The sequence below is a fragment of the Chaetura pelagica genome, unplaced genomic scaffold, assembly GCF_000747805.2.
Source record: "Chaetura pelagica isolate M959 unplaced genomic scaffold, ChaPel_1.0 scaffold45, whole genome shotgun sequence".
NCBI lineage: Eukaryota > Metazoa > Chordata > Aves > Apodiformes > Apodidae > Chaetura > Chaetura pelagica.
The window spans coordinates 91352-101919 of NW_009953217.1; the positions used below are offsets into that span (position 1 = coordinate 91352).

General features: G+C 39.0%; 2 protein-coding genes across 2 annotated transcripts in view; both read left to right on the forward strand.

The window, feature by feature from the left end:
• ATP6V0A2 (ATPase, H+ transporting, lysosomal V0 subunit a2) overlaps positions 1-8717 on the forward strand; it is a 16149-nt gene extending 7432 nt beyond the window's left edge. The window contains exons 10-19 of the mRNA XM_009997610.1: positions 617-773; positions 1716-1873; positions 3508-3598; positions 3878-3996; positions 4456-4666; positions 5204-5323; positions 5547-5666; positions 6857-6974; positions 7504-7675; positions 8361-8717. Of these exons, the coding sequence (XP_009995912.1) occupies positions 617-773; positions 1716-1873; positions 3508-3598; positions 3878-3996; positions 4456-4666; positions 5204-5323; positions 5547-5666; positions 6857-6974; positions 7504-7675; positions 8361-8463 (1369 nt within the window). The 3' untranslated portion in view covers positions 8464-8717. The remainder of the gene's footprint in view (positions 1-616; positions 774-1715; positions 1874-3507; positions 3599-3877; positions 3997-4455; positions 4667-5203; positions 5324-5546; positions 5667-6856; positions 6975-7503; positions 7676-8360) is intronic.
• Positions 8718-9328: 611 nt separating this feature from the next.
• The window catches only part of DNAH10 (dynein, axonemal, heavy chain 10), a 58312-nt gene continuing 57072 nt past the window's right edge, over positions 9329-10568 (forward strand). Inside the window, exon 1 of the mRNA XM_009997677.1 lies at positions 9329-9359. Coding sequence (XP_009995979.1) covers positions 9329-9359 — 31 coding nt within the window. The remainder of the gene's footprint in view (positions 9360-10568) is intronic.

Here is a 10568-nt window from a genome sequence, read left to right on the forward strand (position 1 = left end):
AAATACCTTGCTGAATTGGACACTAAGAAAGGCAAATTGGTCACAACCTTACTGCCTGTAAGTTTTAAAATTTCTGTAGCTCATCAAAAGTACAAATAGTGCTCCAAGCAGTAATATGGGATTTGATTTGGGTGAGTTACTTTATTATTAAAGATACTGATAATAGCTGTATAAGGTTTCTATATATGCTTTGCCTTAGATATAAGATAGGGGATAAAAAAGCCTTTGGTAATGGCTGTTGAAGCATGAAGCTCATGACTTGAAAAAATTTTTAGCCTGGTTAGTTTAATGTCCTCAAGTATTTTTGCAGCTACTTAGACTCTGTCATATTGTACAGGAGAATGTATGTTACAGTACAGAGCCAAAATAGCCATGAAGGAAGAACTGTTTGTGTGTGTTATTTTCTGGGCTTGCACTTTTATCCTAATCCTCAATGCAGAGTTGTCATTACTAAGGGTTATTCACAAGCAGGCTATAAACTGAGTTAATTGACAGTGTGGGGGCAGAGGTCAGTTAGCAGGGATGAAATATCTTGTTTGAGAGGTTAAAGTAGTTGAATTGTTTAGGCAAAATTCAGACAGCAACATCATCTACTGTGCTGTGTGCCTGCAATCTGTTCTGTTGTCATTTCAGCTCTCTTCACCATCATCACTTTTCCCTTCTTGTTTGCTGTTATGTTTGGAGATTTTGGGCATGGTCTGCTCATGTTCATATTTGCACTCCTGACAATACTGTATGAAAACCACCCTAGATTACGAAGATCACAAGATGAGGTAAAAGGAATTAAAAATAATTTATCCTCACCAGCAAGATAACTTCAGTTGGATGGTTAACTGTGTGTCTGAAAAGTACTCTTTATTGCACATGTATTTTTTTTTTCATCTCAGGGTTTCCTGTGGTTGTATTTACCAAGATTAATGTGATATTTTAAACTGTTCACTTTTTTGGAAATTGCAGAAATAATGAAGTTTGAATGAAAGACTGACAGAAATGAGTTGATACTGCTGGGCTTGTCTTTCTTTCTGCCAGTGCTACTTAGGCATCTGTGTGTTTCACAGAATGTGATTACAGTGACTAACATGAGGAGAAAATGGTTTTTCAAATTCCATCTTTTAATGTTTCTGAAAAGGAATTGTAGTTTGGAATTTATTAAACTTAACTCATGTTTTAATGATATGGGGTTGGGATGCAGGAACACCTGCATATCTCATTAGAATTATATTTAATTAAGAATGGCTCCAGATGACTTAACTTCTTGCACACTAGCCCTAGGGAGGAAATACAGCTTACAAAGACTATGTGTAACTATGCCAATGAGAAGAGTATCAGTTTGTGTCATGGGGACTTAAAATCTCTGCATTCAATTTACCACAATTGTTTTTCAGAATGTATTTCTTGTTTCTAGATCTGTTTCCTAATGTACATAAACCTTTGCTATATATAAACCACTTGTACAAAGCTGTGAATATGGGGAGATGAACTGCACCCATGTGGTGACTGCTGTTTGTAAATTGCATTTTCACGTGCTTAAAGCAAAATTCTCTGTGTTACATCTTGGTTGGTCATGGGTTCCTATATATTCGTTAATGTCTGTTCACAAGAATTGTTAGAAGTCTTTGTATGGCCAAAAATGTGTTTCTCTTAGAAATGTGTACAAAGACTGTTCACACAGCAGGTGATGGTCTCTATTTTCTCTTTTTTTCCAATACTTACAGATAATGAAAATGTTATTTGAAGGCAGATACGTTATTTTATTAATGGGTCTGTTTTCTGTGTACACTGGGCTGATCTATAATGACTGTTTTTCCAAGTCGTTAAATATCTTTGGTTCTGGATGGAATGTTTCAGCAATGTTTGAGCAGAATGTTTGGGGGTGAGTAGCATGTCTCTCTTTGCTATACCTTTAAACATACCTTCTGCAGCAGTTTAACCCTTTTGCTCACCTATTTTAACTATCCTTTTATTGAGAGTAGTAAGTAAAGATAGTGAAATCTAGCAAAATCTGGTTGTTAAGGTAGTAAGTGCAAGTGCACTTAAGGGCTGATACATCTACACTTAAAAAAGGTAGTAATGCTTATTTAAAAACTAAACAATCTAATTGTCTTTAATTGGGAAATCCAAAGACAATATGATGTTTTGCAAAACCACTTTTAGAATTTGATTGTATTTAATTCAGCCAATCTTATCAGGTCAATCTCACATTAATGCTGCTTTATTGGATTTTCATGTCCTCAGTCACCTGGAGCATTTTCTGGAATGCTGTCATTTGGTATAGATGATGATTGGTCTTCTGGAACAAATTCTGTTGCAATACCCTAATGCTGTGTGCTAGTTAACAACTTAATGATTTCTGGCTGCAGCTGGCTTAGTATCTTCTTTTTAGTAGTAAGAACGTGCACCTGATTTTATGAGGTGATATTTCTAGGACTTAGTCTCCAGATCATTGATCTCTGCACAGTTTTTCTTGATGGTGAGAAAAAGTAATCACCTACCAATCCTTAGACTCTGCACACCTTTTCTGGTAGTGCAAAATCATAAAAAAAACAAGTCCAACCTACTTTTTCACAAAGTGGAATAACCTCTTTCATGTGTCATGGCCCTTTGGCATTTAAATATTCACAGCTTGCATCTTGTTTCATCAAAAAACAGGAAGTGGCTTGAAAGAATAGTAGAGATGAAACCAAAGATTTGGGTTAAAACGGGACAGGTTATGAGTGCTGTGTTGATTAAAAACTGTGTGAAGTTTGAGTAGATACTTACCCGGATGCAAAACAGAAAAAAGACACCAGTTATTCTGTGGGTGTTTGTTAGTGAATTGTATATAAAAGCAAATTACAGAATCACAGAATCCTAGGGGTTGGAAGGGACCTCAAAGGATCATCTAGTCCAACCCCCCCTGCCAGAGCAGGGTCACCTAGAGCACATCACACTGGAACTTGTCCAGGTGGGTTTTGAATGTCTCCAGCAAAGGAGACTCCACAACCTCTCTGGGCAGCCTGTCCCAGGGCTCTGTCACTTTCACAGTAAAAAAGTTCTTCCTGATACTCACATGGAACCTCCTGTGCTCCAGTTTGCATCCATTGCCCCTTGTTCTGTCACTGGTCATCGCTGAAAAAAGCCTGGCTCTGTCCTCCTGATACTCACCCTTTATATATTTGTAAACGTGGATGAGGTCACCCCTCAGTCTCCTTTTTTCTCCTGTGAGCTTTTACAATTAAATTCTCCATTCCAGGGGAATGAGGAATAAAATCCAGGAACTTCCCCTTCAAAGACAGTCTGTGAATTAAGCCCAGATCCTGAGTTTCTAGTTTGTGTTTTGGTTTTTGTTATTTTTCTTCTAATGCTTTTATTAGCCAGACCCTTTGTGCTGAAATCCTTTTATTCTCCTTTGAAAGTCTGGACGAGCTAATTAATAAAGGAAATCAGGAGTGACCTATAGGATTGAAGTATATGTTGTCACTGTGTTGAAAAAATGTGACATCTGATTGTGTTTTTCTTTCTCTGAAGTTCTAAGGATCTGAAGTCTAATCAGTTTTTAACACTGGATCCAAATGTTACTGGTGTGTACAACGGAGCTTATCCCTTTGGAATTGATCCGGTTAGTTTTACTCTTTTAGATGATCAGTCATTTGTAAATTAGATTTTGGGATGTGTAATTGGAAAGATAAATCTTACTATGGCAAAAATACTTTTCTGCTTACACTCTCCATTCAAAAAGAGCTTTTTCCTTAACAAGTCAAAGAAAGATTGAACTATTTTCACAGAACTCAAATTGCGCTTTTGATCCCAGTTTGAGGTAGAATTCTGGTCTCCAAGAGGGAAAGGATATTGTTTGATTTCTTCTGTTACATTTCAATTCTGATTTTGTCTTCTCCAGATCTGGAATTTGGCCAGCAACCGTCTTAGTTTTTTAAACTCTTTCAAAATGAAAATGTCTGTGATTTTTGGAGTAACTCACATGACGTTTGGAGTTGTATTGGGGGTATTTAACCACTTGTAAGTATCAGAAGTTATGATAATATTAACATTATAGCCCTTGTCAGTTCTTGAATCATAACAGTTCACCTGGTAAGGAAAACAGGAACACTTATTTTTTAAAGAATTATAGTAATTGTGAAAAGTGTTCTTAAAAAAAGACAGTTCAGGAAAGGTTTTCCTTCATGTTCATAAGATGATGGATCAGTATTGTGCCAAAAAAATCCAAAGACATTGATTAATACAAAATTTTACTTGTTGGTTATTAGAGATAAGTGTCTTTATGGTATCTACTTCCACTGAAATATCTGATTAAAATTGCTTTTAATATGAAGAAATCAGTTGTGGATTGTAATTTCAATATTGCTGTTTGAAAGTGCTGGGTACTGTCCTGTTGTGTTGAAATCATGTTTGGGCCTTGATCTTTCTTTGTGGAACTTATTTTTTGTTCTCTCCTCCCCCCTTTTTTTTATCTTGTAGGCATTTTAAGAAGATGTATAATATTTATTTGGTTTTTCTTCCTGAACTTTTATTCATGATGTGCATCTTTGGCTACCTTGTGTTTTTGATCTTCTATAAATGGTTAGCATACTCTGCAGAGAACTCTACAGCTGCTCCTAGTATTCTGATTAATTTTATTAATATGTTCCTGTTCACTGGTGGGGACACAGAGGACTTCTACACTGGACAGGTTAGTAGTGTTCTTACAAGCTTCCCAAAATCCACTTGTTTCCAATGCAGGTAACATTTTACCAGTCATAAAAGGCTGATGGATGAGTGTTCCCCTAGGAATGTATCAGACGAAGGGGAAATGGAGTAAAGGTGGTGGTTAAATAACATATTTACTCTTTAATTGGTTGTAAGATTTTATGTAGTGACTTGTGAAAATACCTGTTTCTGGAACAAAGTCTAGCCTAAAATTAAGGCTATGGAACAGTCTCATGCTTGGAATTTGGATGCTTTTCTATGTGCTCTAAATAATCTTATTAACTGAATATCAGTAATGCCTTAATCTAGAACCTGCTCTTGAAGATGTTGGATGTCTGTAACCCAGTTTAAGGGCCTGATGAAGTAAAAAGCTTATGTGCAGGCTCAATTTGGAGAACATGCCCACTGAAATTAGTAGTACTTTTCTTAAGGCTTAAACAGGCCTTTAAATGAAAATGGAAAGGATTTTCCTGCTTTTGATTTTGTGATCTAATGTCATTTTCTTCCTCCCCCCAAACAGGTTGCTCTCCAGAGGTTTTTACTTGCTATTGCTTTTCTTTCTGTTCCTGTGATGCTTTTTGGGAAACCACTTTATTTATATTGGTTGCACAGTGGAGGCCGAGGCATAAGAATGAACAGGGTAAGTCCTGAGTGACACTTGCACATTTCTTCAGTGTGGAAGAATTCAGCTGCTGTTGTCTTGCCTGTAGAATAATGTCCGTACTAGATATTTCTACTCAAAATGGGAAGTTTTTGACTATAATGTGTAATAATGCTTTGTTCCTCTAGCTGTTTTTTACCTTTGCCTGTGACTGCTTTAAATAAAAGTCCACTTAAAGACACAATGGCTTTCCATTTTGCAGAGGGGCTACAAGCTGATTAGAAAGGAAAGTGAAGAAGAACTTTCTCTGCTGAGATCTCATGATGTGGAAGAAGGAAGCAGTCATTCAGACAGTGGGCACAGAGAGGGGGATGGAGAAGAGGTAATGGGTTTACTTATCTCTAGTTTGTATCTTCTTAAAAGCAAATTAGGAGTGGAAAACCAAGAAGATAATCTGTGTGCTGAGTCCCTGGAAGTCTCAAGGAAACCAGCTGAACCTTTAGAAAAGACCTTGATACCTGGATGCTATTTACTTTTTATTTATTGCTGTTGTATCATTATGTCTTAGTATGTTCATACTGTTACAGAGAACCACAATCTGTTTGTACTGGAGAACAGGAAAAGTACTTCATTTGCATCTAAGACTGTAGTTTTTCTTAAATTGAAGAGTGGGGTAAAAATTCTGGGGTTTGTATGGTTTTATGGATTCCTAAAATTAAGGCAACAGGATGACTGCCCAGCTTCCTGTTCATTAATCTTGGCTTTTCATCCAGACAAAAGTCTTTTTATGTCTGCAAATTACATCTTGTGATGAGGATTACTGCTGCTGAGGGTTAGGAGACATGAGCTGCATTCCTAGGCCTTAGTGATTGCTGCTGTTTAGTTTGGCCAAATATTTAAAGGTCTTGACTGGTTCCACTGATCTAATGCTTATTAAAAGACAAAAAGTGCTTCAGTTTCCCCACATGCAGACTGTGCACAGCACTTGTTTTGCTGTGGTAAGAGACTCTGGCTTCTCATGTACAGAAAGCACAAGAATTGTTTGCTTAAATAAAAGTTGTCAGAGTTCCATGCAAAGTACGTGTTGAAACTTTCAGTAGTATTAGTCTTGGAACTCTTTGTAAATTCTAAATATAAATACTTGTTGCTTACAGTGTTAATGTAGTTATTTGTCTATCACTAGCATTACTAATAATTAATCCCCGTGTTAAAGATGCAAAAATTGACATTGTAAACTTTACAACATCACTAGAATGGGAATTAGAGCCATGACTGGTTTTACTATTGAAGAATTTTTGAGCATTAGATCATACTCCTTGTGGAAGAAAAAACCCATTGTATTCATTTTTACCTATCAGTGAAGTAAATGAGGAAACTTACTAGAAAGCTGTAGCATCTGATGTTTTTTTTTTTAAACATAGCAGATCTTTTTTTCACTTGATGTGAAATCAATTTATTACCCTACACTGGAATTTTTCTTCCATGTATGTTAAGCTTTGCAGATGAATGTTTTTATTCTCTCATGCTGTACAATGTTGTTTCAATGGATTCAAATGTGTTTTTGTATTTTAGTTTAATTTTGCAGATGTTTTTATGAATCAAGCAATTCATACCATTGAATACTGTCTGGGATGCATTTCTAATACAGCCTCATATCTGAGACTCTGGGCATTAAGTCTTGCTCATGCACGTAAGTGGGGGGTTTTAGATGTTTGGTTTTTTTTAAATCTGTCTTGATTTTTAATGAAAGGAATGTTTTTCTTAATTTAAGAAAATTCCCTTTTTAAACTAATCACGATCTATGGAAATTTCCCAAACTGAAGTTGTGACTTAGTGTTTGGAACTTGGTCATTTTCTTGATTAATTACTCTGTGTTGTGAAGTGGCTGATGCCCTCAACATGGTGCTGCCTCCCATAATGGTGCATCAGTGAGCAGAGCACCAGTTCCTATTTTCTGCTGATTGACAAGTTTGGAAGGTATTTAGGCTTAAATCTTAGGGTCATGGTACAAAAAACACTGCCCTCAGTATTTTGAAACTGAGATGTACCTTTTAGTGTCTTGGGGGAGAAAGAGAAGAGCAACTAATAGGGAGGGGTTTGCTTATAGTTCCCATAGATCCTGTGCTACTGTTTAAATGAGAATACAGGCCAGTGAGAGCAGCTCACCAGGTATCTGCAGTATCAACATTCATTATGGAAACTTTTCTTTTTGTTCATAGAGTTATCAGAAGTTCTGTGGCAAATGGTGATGAGAGTAGGTCTTCGTGTGGATACAACATATGGTGTCTTACTGCTGGTCCCTCTTCTAGCCTTCTTTGCTGTGCTAACAGTGTCTATTCTTTTGGTCATGGAGGGGCTTTCTGCTTTTCTCCATGCTATACGACTTCACTGGTAAGTTCATTTTTTCTTTCTACCACTTCAGCACATACTGGCTTTTGTCTAAGATGAATTTTTGTGTCAAAATGTCAAGAAGCCTTACTGAAAGGTATAAATATTCAACAGCCTAATGCTACTGTCATAGATTTATTTATCATGTTAAATAAATGCCTTGTTACTAGAATGGGATTGTTCCTCTGGAATATTTTCAGCAAATGAAAATATTATATTGGCTTGTGGTGCATATTAACTTCTACCACAATCAGAGTTGGCAAACTACTGGATTTATAGTATTGCAGCTTTCAATACTGTACAACCTTAGTAACGTGGATAAGGATTTTGAATTTCAGGCTGGTGATATCACTGAGTGGCTTTGGTCTATTTGATTTATTGGGTTCAACAGAACATTTGTACTAGTGAGCACAACTTTGCTAAAGTGGGGCTGCCAACCCTTAAGAATTTTTTAGTCCTTTCTTAGTCTTAATATCACAAGCCCTGCACATCGGAGTCTATTCAGAGAGTATTTACCTTGGAACCTGATGATGTTTTCAGTTTCAGAAGGCAGACATACAAGCACAACAGGCAGAGCCACAGGCGTTACAGAAGTTTGGCTTTGTTCAGCCTTGCACAGTTTAGTCCCTTGGCAACTGCTCAGTTTGGATTCATACACAGATTCTGGCTTTTTTTTGTCTCATTTCAGGGTGGAATTTCAGAACAAATTCTACTCTGGTGGAGGTTACAAGTTTACACCTTTCTCTTTTAAGCACATTTCTTTACATTTTAATAAAGATGATACGGCCTAGTTTGGTTGCTGTCAGCAGAAACGTTTGGAATTGTCTGCAAATAATCATGTGATTGGATCTCAGCTCTGAATGGTTTCCTGGAGGACAACGTGTTCTTCACTGATTGCCTTATAATGCAGCCAAATAATTCTGTAATATATACCTCCCATAGAAATACACAGCAGATCTGGAACATCTTGTAAACTATATAGATATAAAATGTACATTTTTCTTGATAAGCTAATGTTGTAAATTAATTTTATTCTTAAAAAAAAGTTACTGCTTGTCCTAAAACCAGTGTTGAATATTTTTTGTTGTTGTTTATTTCTTGAATTATTACTTTTAAGTTATCTGAAAGATGTTTTGTCATGTTAAACATTCATTACTTATCACATTCTTAAGCTTCCCTCTCCTGCACTTTGGGAACAGTTCAGCAATGCAATAGAAGCAGCTTCTGTTTCTAGTGTCTTATTCCAGGAGGGTTATGAATTTGACATTTATACATAGGAATGCATTGTGCTCTTTTTTGGCCAGATTTAAAATTGCACCAAAAATGCTAACTGTTTATTCTGAGATCTGCCCAGAGTTATGACTTTCATCATTCAGAAGGCACTGATACATGATGTTATGGAAGAAGGCAGGATTAGAAGTGGAAACTGGAAGTTTTAGCCCCTGTCTGTTCCAGTAGTGAGGAGCTTTGGTTCCTCTGTGCAGCCCCTCCCTTGCAGTGGAAGAGCCTTGTGCTGCCTCGGTGGGGACTCCAGGGAAAGAATAAAACTGCCTACGGGCAATTTTGATCCTGGGTTCTGTATTTGCAGTGTTTCTGCTCCTAGGAATAACTTGTTCCGGGTCCGTGTGTGTTTGGCTTTAAGGACACACCGACCTGATGTCGTCGAACCAAAGTTTATACCGAATAGGTAGAAAAAAAGGCAGTTTTATATTATTTTTGTACCGGTGTGCAAAGGGGGATGCGACCATCGTGTTTCAACATCTGTGCCACGAGAAGAGCGGGAAGTTAAAATTCTGCGCTCGTTTCCTACGGGCTCCTAATAAAAAAAAGCTCGTTTGTGCCTCTCCGAGCGTTTCTGAGCCCGTCCCGGCGCCTGGCGGAGCAGGGGGGGCAGGTCCCGCTCCCCGGGGCCCCCCCCTGAGAAACATTTGTCGTGCCAATGAACAGGCCCACACGGATCCTTCAACCAAGCACAGTTTATTTACATTCTGGCAAGAATGGGTGACCTAAACAAGCAGGCACACCCACAGTAAGGTGAATAACGGTTTATATTCCCTATTCCCAATGCAAATTTCCCTCCCGTTTCCCCACTGGCTGGGCACTCCAGGGTTCCCAGCCCATCCGACGCTTCAAAATTATCCTGTAAGTTTCCCGCCCCTGTTCACACATCCCATTCTAACAGGACACTTTTTACCTTTTAAGGTAAAATTTTGACCTTTATTGTCCCCTGGCCTGCCTTCCCAATTAACAAATCTACTGGTGTCATCCTGCCCTGAGAGCAGGACAGAAGTGGCTTTGTTGGGTCTGATCTTGGGCCTTAAATCCTTCTCCATGTTTGGATCCCCAGGTGGAACCCAATTCACTCCCTCAGTTTCTTGGGCCATAAACCACTTCTGGTGTCCTTAGAATGTGCAGATATCTCGCTTATCTCAAACAAACTACCTATTTCTAACATTAGGATATAAACCAAACCTGACACTGTGTTTCAAACACTAGAATGCAAAAACAGCACTACATTTCATTTCTAACATGAGGGACACTGGGAATGATGGACACTGGGAATGATGGAGAGGAGGAGCAGGATGGGGGAACGAGGGGCAGCGGGAACGAGGGACACTTGGTGCCAAGGCAGCCCCAAGGGGCCGTGGGGCGCCGGACACAGGGGTCTCCCCCGGGGTGACCGGACGACGGGTCCAGGCTGCCCCGGTGGGGGGGTCAGGGGGACCCCGGCTGGGGAAGACACAGAAGAAGCGGGGCTGGGGGGGGGCTCGGTCCCTGAGGAGGGGTCCGGGGGCTCAGGGCTGGGCTGACCCCAGGGGGTTCACGGGGCCGTCGGGGCTTCCCCTGTTCCCTCCCCCCCTCTCCCGCCCCTCCCGCCGCCTCCCGCTCCTTCCGC